The sequence below is a fragment of the Pelobates fuscus genome, chromosome 6, assembly GCF_036172605.1.
Source record: "Pelobates fuscus isolate aPelFus1 chromosome 6, aPelFus1.pri, whole genome shotgun sequence".
NCBI lineage: Eukaryota > Metazoa > Chordata > Amphibia > Anura > Pelobatidae > Pelobates > Pelobates fuscus.
The window spans coordinates 227,240,742-227,261,185 of record NC_086322.1 but is presented as its reverse complement, the minus strand read 5'-3'; the positions used below and the strand labels follow the sequence as shown (position 1 = coordinate 227,261,185).

The 20,444-nt window shown below is 40.1% G+C and overlaps 1 protein-coding gene across 1 annotated transcript in view; it reads left to right on the top strand.

Annotated features, from left to right (window-relative positions):
- CFAP299 (cilia and flagella associated protein 299) overlaps positions 1-20,444 on the top strand; it is a 534,984-nt gene that overhangs the window by 493,973 nt on the left and 20,567 nt on the right. Inside the window, exon 5 of the mRNA XM_063425365.1 lies at positions 8,397-8,526. Coding sequence (XP_063281435.1) covers positions 8,397-8,526 — 130 coding nt within the window. The remainder of the gene's footprint in view (positions 1-8,396; positions 8,527-20,444) is intronic.

Genomic DNA, 20,444 nt, shown 5'->3' with positions numbered 1-20,444 from the left:
TAGCACTATATTTAACCCTATAACTTTCCAAGACACCATAAAACCTGTACATGGGGGGTACTGTTTTACTCGGGAGACTTCGCTGAACACAAATATTAGTGTTTCAAAACAGTAAAATATATTACAACGATAATATCGCTAGTAAAAGTTGTTTTTTGAATTTTTCACGCACAAACAGCACTTACACGGACAATATTATTGCTGTGATACTTTTTGCTGTTTTGAAACACAAATATTTGTGTTCAGCGAAGTCTCCCGAGTACAACCTTTACCCCTCATGTACAGGTTTTATGGTGTTTTCAAAAGTTACAGCGTCAAATATAAGGCTTGTATTTCATTTTTTTCACATTAAAATTCGCCAGATTGCTTACGTTGCCTTTGTGACCCTATGGTAGCCCAAGAATGAAAATTACCCCTAAGATGGCACCCATTTGCAATAGTAGACAACCCAAGGTATTGCAAATGGGGTATGTCCAGTCTTTTTTAGTAGCCACTTAGTCACAAACACTGGCCAAAATTGGCGTTTTTTGCATTTTCCCACACAAACAAATACTAACGCTAACTTTGGCCAGTGTTTGTGACCAAATGGCTACTAAAAAAGACTGTACATACCCCATTTGCAATACCTTGGGTTGTCTACTATTGCAAATGGTATGCCATTATGGGTGTAAATTTATTTCCTGGGCTACTATACAGTCTCAAAGGCAACGTAACCAATCTAGCGAATTTCAATTTCAAATGTAACATGCTATATTTGACCCTGTAACTTCCCAAAACACCATAAAACCTGTACATAAGGGGTACTGTTTTACACGTGAGACTTTGCTGAATACAAATATGTGTATTTTATTGCAGTAACAGCAAACAGTATTATGACATTGACAGTTAAAATGTCATGTAGAACTAAAAAAAATAACAACATTTCTTATTTTCTCCCATTTTTTTCATATTAAATTATGTTTCATAGCTAAATATTTGATATTAAATGAAAGCCATGATTCCCCGGAATAAAAGGATATATAATAAGGGGTGGTGCATTTAATATGAAAGAGGTGAATTTCGGTTGGACAGACATATAGCGCAAATGCCAGGTTTTGTTTACGTTTTGTTCTGTTCACAACGTGTACATTTGGCTCAGTCCTTAAGGGGTTAAAATACACTTGCTTTATTTACTGTGTTGATTGCTTTTATGTATGGACAAAACAAGCAATAATAATTATTAATAGAGAGATACTATTTATATGCTAGAGAACGGCAAAGATGAAGAACCGATCTGTGATAGGTTAATGGTAGCAGCTTTACTTCCGTTTAACCCCTTAAGGACCAAACTTCTGGAATAAAAGGGAATCATGACATGTCACACATGTCATGTGTCCTTAAGGGGTTAAAGAAACAAACCATGTTGTGTTTTTTTTTTCTTTGAAGCTGGGTAACAGTAAATGGATTGTATGCATAATAGGAGCCTTTTTTGTCTTGATATATAATTACTGGTAATTGTAAATGTATGGGTTATTCATTAAACTCGGAATTGGGGTAGACTGACAAGATCATAAAAAAATTGGGTAAAAATATACATAGTGGAAAATAGTTCAATTGGGAATATTTCAAGCTTTAGCCTCAAATTTGCAATTCCATTTGAGATCCCACAACTCCATTTAGCGAATAAGACCTTTTACTTCAATACATCATACACTAGATTCTTAACAAAATCAAAAGGCAGTCTGCAAATGGAGCTTGCAGTTACCTTAATATTTGTTAACTAAAGTCCTTGAAATTGTAGCACAACTTGACAGTTGGCACACAGCACAGGCAAAACACGTGTGCCTCTCCACCCTGATACAGTGGAGCAAGCATGAACTTTTAGTCCATGAGTTGGCTCATTTGTTGTGGGCTGGGCTATAGTAACATGTTTTTCACAGTTAATTATTTTCCATTTACCATCTGTTTTGAGTAATGTTAACACAACCCGTAATTCACCTGTTGATCCTAGAATGGAGTCCCTTGTGATTTATTCTGACAGGTTTATTCTTTTTTTAAATGTATTGGTATGAAATCTCTGAAAGTAAGAACCTTTCTTGGCCCATTCCTCGTGATAGCTGAAAATAAATTTATTTTTGGTAGCTCACGCAAAATTTCTCTAAAATGAGTTCCTTATTGTATCACAGGTGGCGTTATATGATATTAAAGCGTCCTTTTGCCATAAATATGTGACTGGGTTGAATTAATAAATATAACTAGATAATAAAATTAATTACTAATCAACCCAATAAGTAAAGATTCAAAATCCAAACTTTAAAGTACGGGGTGGTTTCAGATGTTTGCTTTGCCAAGTATCAATGGAGTAGGGAGTTGTTATAATTCTAAAACGTAAACTGAAGCATCACAACTGTTACCATGGTGACCGATTATGGTGATATATGCTGTCTGTATTTATAATGTAGAATATAAATTCCAAAGTGATGGAGCACTGTGAAGTTAAAGTTTGCATTTTAAAACCAAAAGTGAGGCACTGGGTTGTGCCAAAAAAATCCACAGGCTGCCTCAAATATTTTCAGGGCAGAATCTCCTGTAGACACTACATGCTGTTGATGTGAAGGTGGTATGTAGGGTTTTAGTGACATTTCCTAATAAAAAGTTGAAGGTATGTAAAACATAGATTAAACAGTATTAATAATGACTTCATCCACAAGTAGGTCTTCATGTTCCACCTTCCCATATCCATTGGTAGGAGCATATGGAAATCAGGACAAGCCTGAAGAGAAGCCATGTAACTTGTAAATTTAATTAGAAAAGCCACTAGCCTTCCCGAAACTTGTAATATTGCACATAATCTATTACCATGTATGCATTGGATAAAAGACAATAAGATAATAGAGTAGGAGATTGTCCAGAAAAGTCATGACGTTCCTAGTAATTTACCCTGTGGTAATTTTAACTGCTATGAAATGAAGTTAAATACCTTGTCTTGGCCTTTTTAATACTAGCAAGGCATTTATTCTCATGCAGACATGTTTTCTGTGATGTTAATCACTGTTGGGTGTTCTGTGCATTGGTGGCCACACGCTAGATATATGCTGCAAAATTTTTTTTGCCTACTGCTTGATGATTTTTTTTGGGGGGGGAAATCCTTTCCTAGTCAGTTAGATTTTACAGAACATTTTAATTGTTTGAAGAAAAGCTTAATACAATCTATTATAGGAAGTCATATCAAGTAACCAATTCAGTTTTCCCCTGTTCTTCAGTCATCCTTTCTGTAGTGATAAAATATTCACAGACTATCCTGTCAATACACATGCACTCTATATTTATTTATAATTTAACGTACCTTAGCATTCCATTTTGTTTAATTATGCCTTATTTTCCTTTGCAATCTTGTCAGCAGGACCCACACTACATGTTCGGCTCCCCATAAGTCAAGCTTGTGAGATTAATTTATTGGCATGTCTCCTTTAAAAATATACGTCATAGAACATGATAAAAAAAAATACCCTAAAAAGTCTGGGGATCAATGTTTTTCTTGCCATATTGGATTTTTTTATTTATTTTTTTACATTTAGCTGTCATAAAATCCAAAGGTTTTTTATTTTTATTTTATTTTATATTTTAACAATTTTTTACTGCTGCATAATTATTTACATATGATACTAACTCAAATAACCATGAATCAAGCCCAGATATACATCCTCCGAGGAAAAAGCCTCTAGGCATTGCATAGATTTTCACAAATGACCCATGATACTCTATGATTTATCCATTAAATAGTACACTCTAACAAATTAATAACTGGCTTCCAAAATTTAGACTAAAATAACTGATTTCAGAAATAATCCTCAGCTTGGTAATTTGCAAGACACTTTGTAAATTTGATAATGTGCCCCAACTCATGTATTAGTTCTCAAGTTTGTTGATTTCGCCTAAGCTTTTGTAAGTTCCATAGAGTGTTCCACTTTGTAGCCTTCTTGTTATACTCTTATATTGAGCTATAGAGCCCTCTTAACTCAGTGTGTCCCCAACCCAGTCCTCATGGACCACCTACAGTCCAGGATTTATGTGTGTCCCTGTTTTATTCCAATGGAGATGCTGACAAAACCTGGACTGTTGGTGGTCCATGAGGACTGGGTTGGGGAACACTGCTCTAGATCAGTGACCGCTAACCTTTGCACCCATCACCATTTTGACAGTACTTAGTCATGCTTAGTCATTGACACAGGTTGACATTAACGGGATTCGTTAAATGGTCACTTTATTATGTTTTTCCCATCCTAAAAGCTGAGAGACATCTCTTATTTTCCAACTCTCCTCTCCTTTCTTCAGAGAACAGACTGCCATATTGTTTCACACAAATCAATGGCTGGCTGATAGGAATCTTTGAGACTCTACTATATATGTGCTACTGAGTATGTTGGGATCGGTTTCGAAAAATGGCCAGCCTGACTACAGACCATTACATATATCATATGTCACTAATTCATATATGCTTGGGATGTTGGAACTTGGAGACCAGAGTAAGGTACATCTCGTCTCCTCTTGTCAAGATCAGATGGACAGCATTGTATCCAAAGACTCACAGTAACCCTCTCCCTCCCTCCCTGGATGCACAGAAGAAAATCAGCACAGCCTCTTTTTCACTGACTAACAACTAAGAACAATGTATTATTTAAGAGCTGGAGTAAGTGGAAATTAGAGTTGAAAAAAGGTACTTTCATATGGACTACATGAGAGGATAAGCTAGTGAGAGTAGATGAGAGCTTCAGTGAATTATTGACTAACTTTGGCACTGTAATTGTACTACCTACTATAACATATGGATGCTTTTTTGGAAAAGGGCTAAATATAGGCAAATTGTGTGAAATATGCTATGACGTAAGTCTGATTGATATATCGTCTGTCTATTTTAGGGTCCCAGCTGCAACTGTGTTATAAGAATGTGATAGCGTAGCCATAACAACCATATTTTTGCGGATGCATAACACTTCTTCATGTACATAGGCAGCACATTGAAAGTGCTGCCCTGTTGTATGCAGAATGCATTGTCTATAGGATTCTACACACTGAGGTCTTCTGATTTTGGGGTCTCTGGGCAGGTGGGTATATGCTTAGAGTAAAGGGTAAGGGTGTTATATAGTGAAGATGTAGCCTATTTAGACAATTCTGGTAACATGCAGTTTGGTACTCCCAAGTGTCATTCAGTTCTGTGATGTAGATCATCACTTGAAAGAATCTTGACACCTTGGATGATACAAGTAGAAATCTCTGGTCTCGAATATACACATTTTCTCTTCCATCACATTATTCAGTTCCTGCTCACATCATTAACAGCTTGTTCACTACACACCTTTTGGCTTCAGTGTGGATCTCACAGGGGTGCAGTCATTATTGATAAATAGTCTTCAGCAGGCTAATGAGCAGAACCCCTTGCTTGACAAGACAAGTGGACATATTTGGCTAGCACGTAATGCTTGCAGCTTTTAAAATGAAAAGAAAAGGTCTATCGTGTTTCTGTTTAACATTATCAGAATGTCAAAAGCATTACCATTCTCGGAATATGTTTATTCAGCTTTATTTGAGCAATTGTGTATAAACTCCAGGGAAGAGTTGCATTTGTTTATTTCAGCTTTGATCTCCACTAATATAAAGTATATGAGAAGAGAACAATATTTCACCTTGTTATCTCTGATTTAAAAATAGGGTTCATATGTCGTATCAGCCACATTTTTACATATAACAGTCATCTGTCTAAACCATCAGATTCTCATATGTGTATAAGGCATATGGAACTGACATAATGGTTGCTAGATAGTGATTATGAATAAGTGACCTTGCAGCAAGTCAACTAGTGCATATTTTATGTTCAATGATTAATCATTTGCCAAAACACAAAGCCCATTATGACTCATTTAAGAACACCGCGTGAATAAAATCCTTAATTAATTAAGTACAATAAAGACCTTTTAAATAAGTCCTTTGAGATATGAATCTATATATTTAATCTCTAGTAGATTTTTCATTTGTTTCTTCATTGTTTCCTGAATGATTTGGGTTGTTTTTTATGAATCCTATTCAACGCACAATCCTGAGGTTCAGTTTGATGCAGCTTTAGTAAATACCACCTTCTTATTACCAATACCATACAACACAGTGCAATGGAGCATTGAAATATGCAGCTGTGTCAGCTAGTTGACATCTTAAAATATTGTGATGTTGATGGACTATATTTTATGTAGTACATTTAGTTAATATAATCTCTACACAACCTGTTCTCTCAGGCTACCCCTACTCTCTCACATTCTTCTGTACTTTACATAGTTCGCCTTACCCACCCCACCCCACCCCACCTCACCTAAAGTAGCCATCCTGTCCAACCCCAAGCAGGGACACCACTCACCAAAAACTCTCCCTCCAAACTCACCAGATAAACTTGAATAACCACATAAGCTAGGGAGAACCATGCTACCCACAGTCCGATGGGGCACCATGAACGCTACCCCAGTTATGCCCTCCCATGACAAGGCTGTCACTGTACAGTCAAATATTGTTATTAGCTCATTACAACCCCTTTTTTATCCCCCACCTTCCTTTAATAAACAACAAATCTGCACCACTAACTCCACCACACCTCACATGACCGTGGTACCACCACACAAGGCCAGATGACCACTCACTAACAGACACACATACTAACACACTCACTAACAGACACACACTAACACACTTACTAACAGACACAGACACACACTCACTAACAGACATACTTACACTCTCACTAACAGACACGCATACACACTCACTAACAGACACACATACTAACACACTCACTAACAGACAAACATACACTAAGAGACACACACATAGTACCACACTCACTAACAGACACACACACACTCACTAACAGACATGCATACACACTAACAGACACACACACACACACACACACACACACTGTCAGGAATAGCTGATGCCCAACACGCAGAACTTAAGTAAATATAAAAGAAAATCCCAAGACGTATTACCGGGCCTTAGAATGGCCGGAATTAACGTATGAAAGAAAAAACCACAAGACAGAATAAGGCCAAGAACTCAGAAATCACGCAAACAATGAACAAGCCAAGGGTCAAGCAATGTAGAATTCAGAATAGTCAGGAGCCCAGCCAAAGGTCAAGGAATACAGAGATCGGATAGTCAAAAGGAAGCCACGGTCAAATACACTAGAATCAATACCAGAAACGTGCTCTCGGATAACCACAATGGAAACCACGACAGGGCACAGAGAAATGAACAAAACAGGTTTATATAGCCTAAGGTGCTCCCTGATTGGCTGTAGGGAAGCATGTGATAGTGGGAGTGTGTGTGACACACCCACATGTTCAAAATGGAATTGCACTCCAAGGGTTAAATTGGACAGCATTCCTATTACCATGCGGGAATGCCGCCAGACCGAGATGTGCCTGCCGTGTCCCAGTCCTCTCCCAGGCATGAGTGGATCCGGCGGGTGCCTGTATGTCAGGTAAGAATCAGGCGCCATTCCCTTTGATGTGTGGGAATGCCGCTGCAACAATGTGCGTCCGCCGGGACCCATACCGCTCTCTGGCAGGAGCAGACCCAGCGGGCAACGACACACACACTAACACACTCACTCACACACACACTAACAGACATACACATAGTAACACACCCATTAACAAACACACACACTAACAGACACACATAGTAACACACACACTAACCGACACACACTCACTCACTAACACACACACAAACACACTCACATTTTTTAACCAAGCACCAAAAGGAAGGGCTATGCACCCACGTGTAGATCAAAGATCTGGGATACATGATAACGGTCTGTCGGATTAATTCTACATAATGCTAGTTAGCACCATTCTTATATCTCATTATAGCATGATGGTTACATGTTTTCTCTAGTGTAGTCCCCTATAGATTTGATCTAATATGATAGGTAGACAAACAGAAAAATAATAGCAAAGCATGCCATAGCGTCAGCATCCTATAAAGCTAAGATCGATATATGGTTGCCATAAACACTTTTCTTTAACAAGCGTACGAATATAGTCAGTTTTCTTTCTGTTTTTTTTTCTCCATGTGTTGTGAGGCAGTGCGGTGAAGAATTCTTGAACTGCTGCATTTGAAGTGTGTATGCCTCGTATATTGTATTGGTAACAAGGTGGTGATTTTCTTTGAATAAACCATTTAGTCAGACGCCATACGTATATCCCATTCAGCTTGCTGGGTAAAGTGAATTCCCACCTTAAAACAAAAGGGTCAGTCTTTGTAATTTTGGAACATACACATACAATAGTTAATCCAAATCCTACATATGTAAATAACTCCCTTGACATGTGCCACCATACTTATTAGATTTATTTCTTTACCTGCAGCTTTTACAACTGGGAGACCAATGTTTCAACTTCAAACGCAAGTCCAAATTACCAAGTGATTGCTGAAAATTCATCCGGATTACTGTTCAAAAATAAGAGGGACAGGAAAATACTAAACGTGGATCCTAAGGTAAATATTTTTCTCAGCGCAAAGCAGCAATTTTCACTTCTCTCACATTACCATATGTTTTAAGGATCCTGTACTGTTTTTACTGCCTGAATTTCATGGTTTTACAAGTGGTATCACTTAGCAACTCGAGGACTAATATTGTCACTCCTTTGTGTGTTTATATATTTAAGGATCTGTTTGAAATGAGGGATCTGTGTGGCCTATTAAAGCTCAGTGGTTCATTGTTCAGGGCTCAGTCAAACATACAAATATGTATTTCTGTTATTCTAAGCTGTGTTCTAGGGAATCAATCATGTTGTATTTTTTTTGTTATGTACTTAAAAAGGGGTATTCTATATGTAATGTGTAACACTAATGAAATAAATCAGGGAGAGCTATAAAAGTGGGCCAAAGTTTTAAAGTGAAGCAATCACCATGATTTGTTGATTTAAATAGCTTATGATCCACTTTTTGCCTTTTACAGCATATCGAAAAACGTCCTACTATGTCTATTTTTTGTTTATTGTTGCTTAGAAACATAGAATGTGACGGCAGATAAGAACCATTCGGCCAATCTAGTCTTCCAACATATTACTTATCTATTAGTTTGTCACTAAAAAAGAGAAAACTAAACTATGTTAGGCAAATTTTTCTACCTGTTTAGTTCATTTATCCTGAAGAATATAAAGCAATTTAGATGTTACAGCATAAATTGCTTCAAGACTTGTCACTACATTACATCAAATTGTGTGCTTTTCACCATGTAATAGATGCTTTTAGTCATAACATTTATGTTCCAACCTCCCAATAAAATAGGAAAATAAACACACCAGCACAGTATAGAATGGAGGTTTGACAAATTACCTGAAGCTACAAGAAATTACATAGGTTGACTTTATCTCACGTGGAAAGGGGTGACTACATACAAATACACTACTCCTTTTGTACATACTTGTAAAACTTGGTAGACTCTTGAACCATTAATATACACTGACACTACACACAGCCAACTGTATTCATATACCCTGACACTATACACAAGTAAAACCCTTCACACTCTTACTCTACATGCAACCATGAACCATGCATGCACACACTTGCAATACATTAAAATGCACATACTGACACTACACAAAAACATATGTGTATTTACACTGATTCTACACCCACTAAAATAGGAATGAGCATTTATACACATACCTTTTTTGTCTACATGTACAAATTGAGACATGAGGTTCATTCATTAAACTATGTGTAGGAGTAGCCTGGACAGCTAAGTGAATGGACATGTGAGCTCTGCTCTCCAATATTGGTTCAGCTTATAAAGCTTATCCTTGGTGGATTTACTGTTCATGGCAACAACAAAAAAGGCAAACTATATGCAGGGAGTACTCCTGCCACTGCTTCTGGTGCCCAAAAACCTCTGCTGCAGCGCGTCTTCCATAATTCCACGGGAGCCTGCGACCTGTTTAATATGGTGCGGTGCCGTCTGTGAGAGAGGAATTGATGGATGACCTGGATCTATGAGCAATACTGAGGCAGCTCTCCTCCAAGGGTGATATAGCAACTTAGGTAGGCTTGCGATAAGCTTTGGAAAAAAAAATTAGAGGCCATCTGCTCAATATACGTCATCTTGGTGACCAAGTGCAGGAATTGGAAGATGATAAGGAGGCTACCACAAGCCACCTGGCTTCTATAAGAGACCATATGGAGGAACATAATGCTTTATTTATGAAGCTACAATAAAGGTCTATGGAACAATTTATGAATCAGGGGAGTCTTAAGAATCAGGGGCTTACCTGATCCTATGAAAGGTATGGTGAAAGCACATGAGGTGCTTCAGTCACTGTTTAATGATCTTTTGGTTAGTCCTAAGGCCACTCTAAACAAAATTTGACAGAGCGCTTAGCTCTAGAGTCTTACAACCTGCGGTTACATGAGATGTGTCTGCAGACTGCACCACTTCCCCTTGAAAAGAGAAGTCTAAAATAGGAGACTCTCTACAATATAAAGGCAATACTATTACTGGTCTGCAATATCTATCCTCCTTCACACTTCAAGCACAAAGGGTGAAGTACTCTCAAGCAAGTTACTTAGGCCCTAAGGAATAAAGATATTTAATACCTATGGGGATTTCTGTTCACATTAATTGTCTCACATCAAGGGACTGTGTACAATATAACCTCTCCTGGTAAAGTGCTGGCTTACTAGAAGGCACTGAGCCTAGCTGAAAGAGCTGTAGCAGATTAGTCTGGTGCCATTAGAACCTTAGCCACAGCACACCCAATGGCAAAAGACACTGGGGAAGAAAAGAAAGCCATCCTTAATACCTCCAGACCAGATGATACTGCCTGTTGAAGCTAAGACCTGAGTTAACTTTTAGAGTGGTTTTGTATAATCTTATACTCATTCTCTGTCCTGTTTTCCTTCTATAGATTTTTGTTTTTATTTGACTAATCTAACCGGTGATCATTGCTCTAAATGCATTGAAGAATATACACACTACACAGTACTATTTTGTCCTTGAAAGCCATGAAAAATTTGCTTTATTCACTTTCTCTGGTTTACGAAAGTTTTTCCTGAGTTGTTTATTTTAAATAACCAGTTATTATTTACCACTAAGGGATATTCTTACTGTTACAAGAACAGCTAGTTATTAGCATTGCAGTGACCACTTTTGGATCAGATTAGCTTCCATCTTACTGCCCAAAGGGTTAATGTTGAGGCCCACATCACCATCATGCTTATAACCTTTGCTTATAGCAAAAAAAAAAAAAAAATGGCAAATTGTTGGCAAAAGCCTTGAAACAAATGCATCAACCTTACTTTATCCCAAAAATAATAGATCCAGATGGGACTACCAACGCTATTACAAAACAAATTTCTTTATAATTCTGGCAACCAGGAAAGGATCCTAACTCATGTGACAGCAATTTCACTTAATTTCAAATACGTATGTAACATTTTTTTGCCAAAATGCGCTTTTATCCACTTCTGCCTGGCTGGTCCATTCTGATAAGTCTGGGTTTGTTCTGGGGAGGGACAACACTACTAAAATTATAAACATTGTTCATGGAGTAACCAGTTTACGTACTGCCATCTTGCTATTATTAGTCAACACAGAAAAAGGTTTTTAACAGAATGGACTGGTCCTACCTCTGTAGTGTGTTAGAGGCATCAGGGTTTTGGGCGAAGCTCAAGGTCTGCATACAGGCTTTGTACACAGGGCCATCAGAACGCCTCTGAGTGACTGGTCAGTTCTCTCCCTCTTTTGGAATTAGTAATGGAACTAGGCAGGGTTGCCTTCTAGCAACGCTTCTCTTTGTCCTGGTCATGGAACCTTTTCTACAAGCTATGAAGAATAACCAGAATACCTCAGGCTATAAGTATGATGGAGGCAAGGTCTCAGCATTTGCTGATGATATGCTTTTTCCCTTTCGGATCCTGTTAGCTCTCTTATTAATGTTGTGCAAGAATAAAGAGAAAAGAAAACTATTGGGACTGGCTATACCTCGGTCTGTCTGATCGTCCATATCATACTCCTATAAGTTTCGGTGGTCAGACGCTGGAATTAAATATTTGGGGTACATTTAACACTCTTGATCTAAGACCTTTATGGGGCTCTCCACCTACTAATTTGTAGACTTGAAGCTTTGGAACTTACCACAGTTTTCTCTCTTCAACCGTGTTAACATATTAAAGACGATGATGGCTTTGCCAAGTCTTGTATACCTTATGCAGACCCTCCCTATTCAATTTCCAGCTTTCTTTTTTTACAAAATTGAAAAATGCCTTTGTATCCTTTCCATGGGAGGAGACACACCTGAGAGTAGCTTATCTAACCTTTACCAGGGCTAGAGATCTGGGACTTATGGATTTTGGGGTCATAGGGTCAAACTATGGCTATTTTGGCTCAATTTACAGATTATTTTATACAATCATATGGTATCTTGTAGTAGGCACCAGCTTTTCTCCACGGATTTCTTTACGTGTTCCTCCACCCATGTATGTGTGTTGCACTGGAGAGATGTTGGAATATACACAGAGAGAAATAACATTTCTACGAATAGGTGAGAAAGGATGGGTCGGGTGGCAAAATCAGGATGGAATGACAGATGGGGTAATGACGAAGGAGTAAAGAATCAATGAATAGGAGACATGGAGGGAAGTCAGAAAACATGCTGGTAGAAGAGATGCCAGCTAGGGTGACAAGCAGTTACCAGTACACTTTGTTGAGTTGGCATGCATGATGGGGCTTGGGGTTTGGCAGTCGGTTGATAAAGCAGCAGTGAAAAAGTTAATGGTAATGTAACATTTCATGAGTCCACTTAAAATTAGTTTGACAAATACTTGCAGTGACTATAACCATAATCACTGCAATCAGCTATAATGACTAAAGAGCTTAGTAACCACAAGTAACCTGAGGCAGACCCACAAGGCTCAAAAAATGGACTGTCATACAATTTCCTCTTGATTCTGCATATAATGGTAAAAATTCAGATTTTGAAACATCCCCTGGTTATTTGGTCTCACATTTAACATTAAAATTAGTTACTCTATGTATTATCATGAATCCACATTCCATTGGAAATGGACATTTTTTGTCAACGAACTTAACCTTTTTATCTATGACACCTATTTTACTTTCTAAAAGCAAATGCATTAGATTTGTTAAATGCACTTGTGATTTGGAATCACCATACATTAAAACATCATTTCATTCTAGTCTACTCATCTTTTCTGTCTGCAATCCCTGTAGGATCAATACAAGTTTCAGCTAGAAAATAAACTTTCTCCTACCTCCCTATAGTTATTGGCTTTCTTCAAGCAAGAACTTGAGGTCTATGTGAAATGCCATATGTAATTAATGTCCAAAGACTTAAAATGTTTTCACATATTAACTGTCAGATTACTTAACATTTGTTTACAGATTCTCGATAATCTTCTGGCTAGATAGAGGGGATAGTATTTTAATGATGGCAGGTTTTTAGGATATACAACGTAATTGTTCCAAGCAACCTTAATTGCTCCAAAAGTACTTAAATTTAAGCTTGTATAATGTGAGTGAAAATGTACATGGCAAGGCTCTTCGTTCACATTATTAAACACAGTATAAAACACAGTATACAACAATATACTGCATGGCACTGCGCACTGGCAACTTAATCTGCTGTATACAGAGAGGTCGAAAGGTTCTGCAGCTATGCAATTAATGTTAATTAACTTTATTTTTGTACTTTGGATTTGGATTTAGATTTTTGTAGGTCTGTGCAAACAATGCCTAAAAATGTTGCCAATAAACATGTAAAAATATTTTTAGACCACTTTTTATATACTATTATTATTATTACTAGTATTATCATTGTGTTTACCTTGTCATTATATAATGTCCACATTCATTATGAGATGTACTGTTTCTGCATGTTTATTGTCCTATATTATACCTTAAGTCCAAATCCTTTTGTCCCTGTTTTCTATCTTATTGTCCCTTATTGTCCCTTCTTTCTAGGACTTCATTATTCTTGATTTTTCTGAATTTATACCAGAGCTCCACAGAAATTTGGAAACAATAAATGTGTTTTGAAATCAATCTGTCGGGGGCGGGGACAGAACGCTGAGTTGATAAGATGCCATCTTCTACAGCTCTGGTCTTGAGCCTTACAATTTGGTTATTTGTTTACATATAGCCCTCTTGTCCGCTTACCATTTGGACATGAATGCTGGGCCGTCTTTCCGCATGGGCATCCTAACCAGTTGCCCGGGGGCCACATAAGCATAGGGGCCCACTGCGATGCCCATGAGGACAGGCCGACCCATGGAGAGCCGGCGCTGCTGTCTGCCTTTCTCTGGCCGGTGGGGAGATCATTTTGTTAGGGGAGAGGGAGGTAGGAATCAGGAGACTGCAGGAGAGGAGAACTCAGGAGGCTGTGTTACTTATGGGAAGAAAAGAGTGAATTCAATTGGACCACCAAGACTTGCAACATTATGTCTCCTCCTTGCAGGCCAGATATAAGAAGGGGGGCAGGGCAGCATAAAGCTTTATATTTTTAAGTAAAAAAATATACATTTTCTCTATGATCACCTCCACACACAAAATATAGACCCTACACACACTGCATCCCTCACAGACACTACACCCCCTCACACACTGGTTCCCCTTACACACACACACTGCACCCCCCACACACACACACCGCACCCTTCACACACATGATGCACCCTTCACACAGACACTATACCTGCTCACATACATACATACACACAACACCCTCTAACATACACACTACACCCACCCCTCGCACGCACTGCACCCCTCACACACATTGCACCCCCTCACACACTGCATCCCTCACACACACTGCACCACCTCACATACACTACACCCCCTCACATACACTACACCCCCTCACACACACACTGCACTCCTGACACACACCCAATCCCTCACACATTACACCCCTCACGCACTACACTCCACACATACACTGCACCCTTAACACACCCACTGCACCCCTCACTGCAGTCTGTATTCTGTGTGTGAATTCAGCAGTGCGTGTGTATTCAGCAGTCTGAGTGTATTCAGCAGTCTGTGTGTGTGTGTGTATTCGCCAGTCTGTGTATATAGCAGTGTGTGTATTCAGCAGTCTGTGTGTGTGTATTCAGCAGTGTGTATGTATTCAGCAGTCTGTATATGTATTCAGCAGTGTGTGTATTCAGCAGTCTACATATGTGTGTTCAGCAGTCTTTGTGCATGTATTCAGCAGTGTGTGTGTATTCAAAAGTGGGTGTGTATTCAGCAGTGTGTGTATTTAGCAGTGTTTGTGTGTGTATTCAGCAGTCTGTGTGTGAATGTATTCAACACTCTTTGTGTATGTATTTAGCAGTATGTGTGTGAATGTATTCAGTTGTTTGTGAATGTATTCAGCAGTCTGTCTGTGTGTATGTATTGTATTTGTTGGAGGTAGATACAGCGAGGGGGTTAGAGGTATCTACAGTATTTGATCCCCTACTGATTTTGAATGTTTGTCCACTGACAAAGAAATTATCAATCTATTATTTTAATGGCAGGTGTATTTTAACAGAATCTGAGAGACAGAATAACAAAACAAAAAAGAAAAAATCCGGAAAAACACATTTCAAAAAAGTTATAAATTGATTTGCATGTCAACGAGTGAAATAAGTATTTTATCACTTCGACTTAGTACTTGGTGGCAAAACCCTTGTTGACATCACAAAGGTCAGATGTTTCTTGTAGTTGGCCACCAGGTTTGCACACATCTTAGGAGGGATTTTGTCCCACTCCTCTTTGCAGATCCTCTCCAAGTCATTAAGGTTTCGATGCTGACGTTTGGCAACTCGAACCTTCAGCTCCCTCCACAAATTTTAAATGGGATTAAGGTCTGAAGGCTGACTAGGCTACTTCAGGACCTTAATGTGCTTCTTCTTGAGCCACTCCTTTGTTGCCTTGGCTGTGTGTTTTGGGGCATTGTCATGCTGGAATAACCATCCACAACCCATTTTCAATGCCCTGGCTGCGGGAAGGAGGTTTTCACCCTAGATTTGATGGTACATGGCCCCGTCCATCGTCCCTTTAAAGCAGTGCAGTTGTCCTGTCCCCTTAGCAAAAAAACACCCCCAAAGCATAATGTTTCCACCTCCATGTTTGACGGTGGTGTTCTTGGGGTCATAGGCAGCATTCCTCCTCCTCCAAATATGGCGAGTTGAGTTGATGCCAAATAGGTCGATTTTGGTCTCATCTGCCCCCAACACCTTTACCCAGTTCTCCTCTGAATCATTCAGATGTTCATTGGCAAACTTCAGACGGGCCTGTACATGGGCTTTCTTGAGCAGCGGGACCTTGCAGGCACTGCAGGATTTCAGTCCTTCACAGCATAGTGTGTTACCAATTGTTTTCTTGGTGACTATGGTCCGAGCTGCCTTGAGATCATTAACAAGATCCTCCCGTGTAGTTCTGGGCTGATTCCTCACCATTCTTATGATCACTGAAACTCCATGAGGTGAGATCTTGCATGGAGCACCAGACCGAGGGAGACTGACAGTTATTTTGTGTTTCTTTCATTTGTGAATAATCTCACCAACTGTTGTCACCTTCTCACCAAGCTGTTTGGTGATGTGTCTTGTCTCTGACATCCTTGGACAGCTCTTTGGTCTTGGCCATGGTGGAGAGTTTGGAATCTGATTTATTAATTGATTGCTTCTGTGGACAGGTGTCTTTTATAAAGGTTACAAGCTGAGATTATGAGCACTCCCTTTAATCCCAGCTCATTACCTGTATAAAAGACACCTGGAATCCAGATATCTTGCTGATTGATAGGGGATCAAATACTTATTTCACTCATTGACATGCAAATTAATTTATATTCTTGACATTCTTTCTTGACATGCGTTTTTCTGGATTTTTTTTTTTTTTATTCTGCCTCTCACTGTTAAAATACACCTACCATTAAAGTTATTGGCAGATCATTTCTTTGTCAGTGGAAAAACTTTCAAAATCAGGAGGGGATCAAATACTTTTTTTTTTCTTCACTGTGTAAATATAAGCTTATGTTTATCAATAGTGATGTACCGAACTGTCCGCCGGCGAACAGTTCCCGGCGAACTTAGCGTGTTCGCGTTCGCCGCCGCGGGCGAACACCTGGGGCGGTTTGATCCGCCCCCTATTCGTCATCATTGGGCAAACTTTGACCCTGTGCCTCTCAGTCAGCAGACACATTCCAGCCAATCAGCAGCACTCCCTCCCTTCCACACCCTCCAACCTCCCTCCCAGCATCCATTTTTGATTCATTCTGAAGCTGCATGCTTAGTGAGAGGAGGGAAAGTTTAGCTGCTGCTGATTAGATAGGGAAATTGATAGCTAGGCTAGGGTATTCAGTGTCCACTACAATCCTGAAGGACTCATCTGATCTCTGCTGTAAGGACAGCACCCCAAAAAGCCCTTTTTAGGGCTATAACATCAGGCTGCTTTTTTTTTTTTTTTCCTGTGTAATGTAATTGCAGGTGCCTGCCTGCCAGCTTCTGCGTGAGGTTCACATTGGATACTGTGCCTACTTGCCCAGTGCCACCACTCATATCTGTTTTAACAATTGGTTAAGCTTTAGATTTAAAATAAATAATTTGTTTTCAATGTAATAGAAGAGCAGTTGCCTGCCTGCCAGCTTCTGTGTCAGGTTGGATGCCTTGCCCATTTGCACAGTCAGTGCCACCACTCATATCTGTTTTAACAATTGGTTAAGCTTTAGATTTTAAATAAATAATTTGTTTTCACTGTAATGGAAGAGCAGTTGCCTGCCTGCCAGCTTTTGTGTCAGGTTGGATGCCTTGCCCATTTGCACAGTCAGTGCCACCACTCATATCTGTTTTAACAATAGCTTAAGCTTTAGATTTTAAAGAAATCATTTTTTTTCACTGTAATAGAAGATCAGTTAGTTGTCTGCAAGCGTCTGGGTGTCAGGCCTACTTCAGCGTGTGCTCTGCAGACCTGTGCCAGCGTGCTTTGACAGTTGCCAATCATATCTGGTGTCTCTTTAGCGTGCTTTTACAAAGAAAAAAGGTTTCCAGTGTAAGCTAATAGCAGCCAGTCAGTGTCCTTCAAGCGGCTCTGTCAGGCCTTCCTTCAGCGTGTGCCCTGCACAACCCTGCCAGCGTACTTTGACAATTGCCACTCATATCTGGTGTCTCTATAGCGTGCTTTTACAAAGAAAAAAGGTTTCCAGTGTAAGCTAATAGCAGCCAGTCAGTGTCCTTCAAGCGGCTCTGTCAGGCCTTCCTTCAGCGTGTGCCCTGCACAACCCTGCCAGCGTACTTTGGCAGTTGCCACTCATATCTGGTGTCTCTATAGCGTGCTTTTACAACCAAAATTTTGTTTCCACTGTAATAGAAGAGCAGTTGCCTGCCTGCCAGCTTCTGTGTGAGGTTCACAGTGGATACTGTGCCCTCTTGCCCAGTGCCACCACTCATATCTGTTTTTACAATAGCTTAAGCTTTAGATTTAAAAGAAATAATTTTTTTTCACTGTAATAGAAGAGCAGTTAGTTGTCTGCAAGCGTCTTGGTGTCAGGCCTACTTCAGCGTGTGCTCTGTAGACCTGTTCCAGCGTGCTTTGACAGTTGCCAATCATATTTGGTGTCTCTTTAGCGTGCTTTTACAAAGAAAAAAGGTTTCTAGTGTAAGCTAATAGCAGCCAGTCAGTGTCCTTCAAGCGGCTCTGTCAGTCCTTCCTTCAGCGTGTGCTCTCCAGAACTGTTCCAGTGCACATTGCCAATCATATCTGGTGTCTCTATAGCGTGCTTTTAAAACCAAAATTTTTTTTTCACTGTTATAGATTGAATAGCAGTTACTTGTCTTCAAGCGGGTGTGTCAGGCCTACAGTGTGTGCTCTGCAGAACTGTTCCAGTGCACATTGCCAATCATGTCTGGTGTCTCTATAGCGTGCTTTTAAAACCAAAATTTGTTTTTCACTGTTATAGATTGAATAGCAGTTACTTGTCTTCAAGCGGGTGTCTCAGGCCTACAGTGTGTGCTCTGCAGAACTGTTCCAGTGCACATTGCCAATCATATCTGGTGTCTCTATAGCGTGCTTTTAAAACCAAAATTTGTTTTTCACTGTTATAGATTGAATAGCAGTTAGTTGTCTTCAATCGGGTGTCTCAGGCCTACAGTGTGTGCTCTGCAGAACTGTTCCAGTGCACATTGCCAATCATATCTGGTGTCTCTATAGCGTGCTTTTAAAACCAAAATTTGTTTTTCACTGTTATAGATTGAATAGCAGTTACTTGTCTTCAAGCGGGTGTCTCAGGCCTACAGTGTGTGCTCTGCAGAACTCTTACAGTTCACATTGCCAATCATATGTGGTCTCACAGTAGCTTGCACTTATAGTACCACTAATCCCCCCAAAAATGACAGGCAGAGGCAGGCCACCCCGCAGGGGCCGTCGTGGTCGTGGTGCTGTGATTCCCTTTTGCCCTAGAATAATGCCCAGTTTTCAGAAGCCACGTACCCTGAACTTGAAAAGTTCTGAGGACATAGTTGACTGGCTAACACAGGACACCCAATCTTGTACAGCCTCCGCTCGGAACCTTGACGCACCATCCTCCTCCAGCTTAGCTTCAGGCACCTCTCAAGATACCACTCACCCGCCTGCCGCCACCACCAAAACTAGCACCACAGCCGCTTTACTTGGTATGTCAGAGGAGTTATTCACACACCCGTTTGAAGAAATGAGTGATGCGCAACCATTATTGCTAGAGGATGTAGATAACAGGGATATGTATCAGGCAGGCAGCATTAAACACATGGAGGTACGGTGTGATGATGATGATGTTGTACCCGCTGCTGCTTCCTTTTCTGAGTTGTCAGATACAAGCGAAGCGGTTGATGATAACGATGCGTCCATGGATGTCACGTGGGTGCCCGCTCGGCAAGAAGAAGAACAGGGCGAAAGTTCAGATGGGGAGACAGAGAGGAGGAGGAGACGAGTTGGAAGCAGGGGGGGGGTCGTCGCAAGGAGCTAGTGGCACAGTCAGACAGCATGCATTGGCACCCGGGGTCAGCCCGACAGCACGCCAATCAACGCATGCTGTGTCCACCACCAGAATGCTGTCATTGCAGAGCTCAGCAGTGTGGCATTTTTTTTGTGTGTCTGCCTCGGACAACAGCGATGCCATTTGCAACCTGTGCCAAAGGAAACTGAGTCGTGGGAGGTCCAACACCCACCTAGGTACAACTGCTTTGCGTAGGCACATGATCTCACATCACAAACGCCTATGGGATCAACACATGAGTACAAGCAGCACGCCTACTCTAAGCCGCCATCCTCCTCCTGGTCTAGCATCTTCAGCCACGTCAACCACTGCTGTCCTTCTTGCCCCCTCTCAACCATCCGCCACTCCGTCTCCCGCCTTGAGCAGTTCCCGCTCATC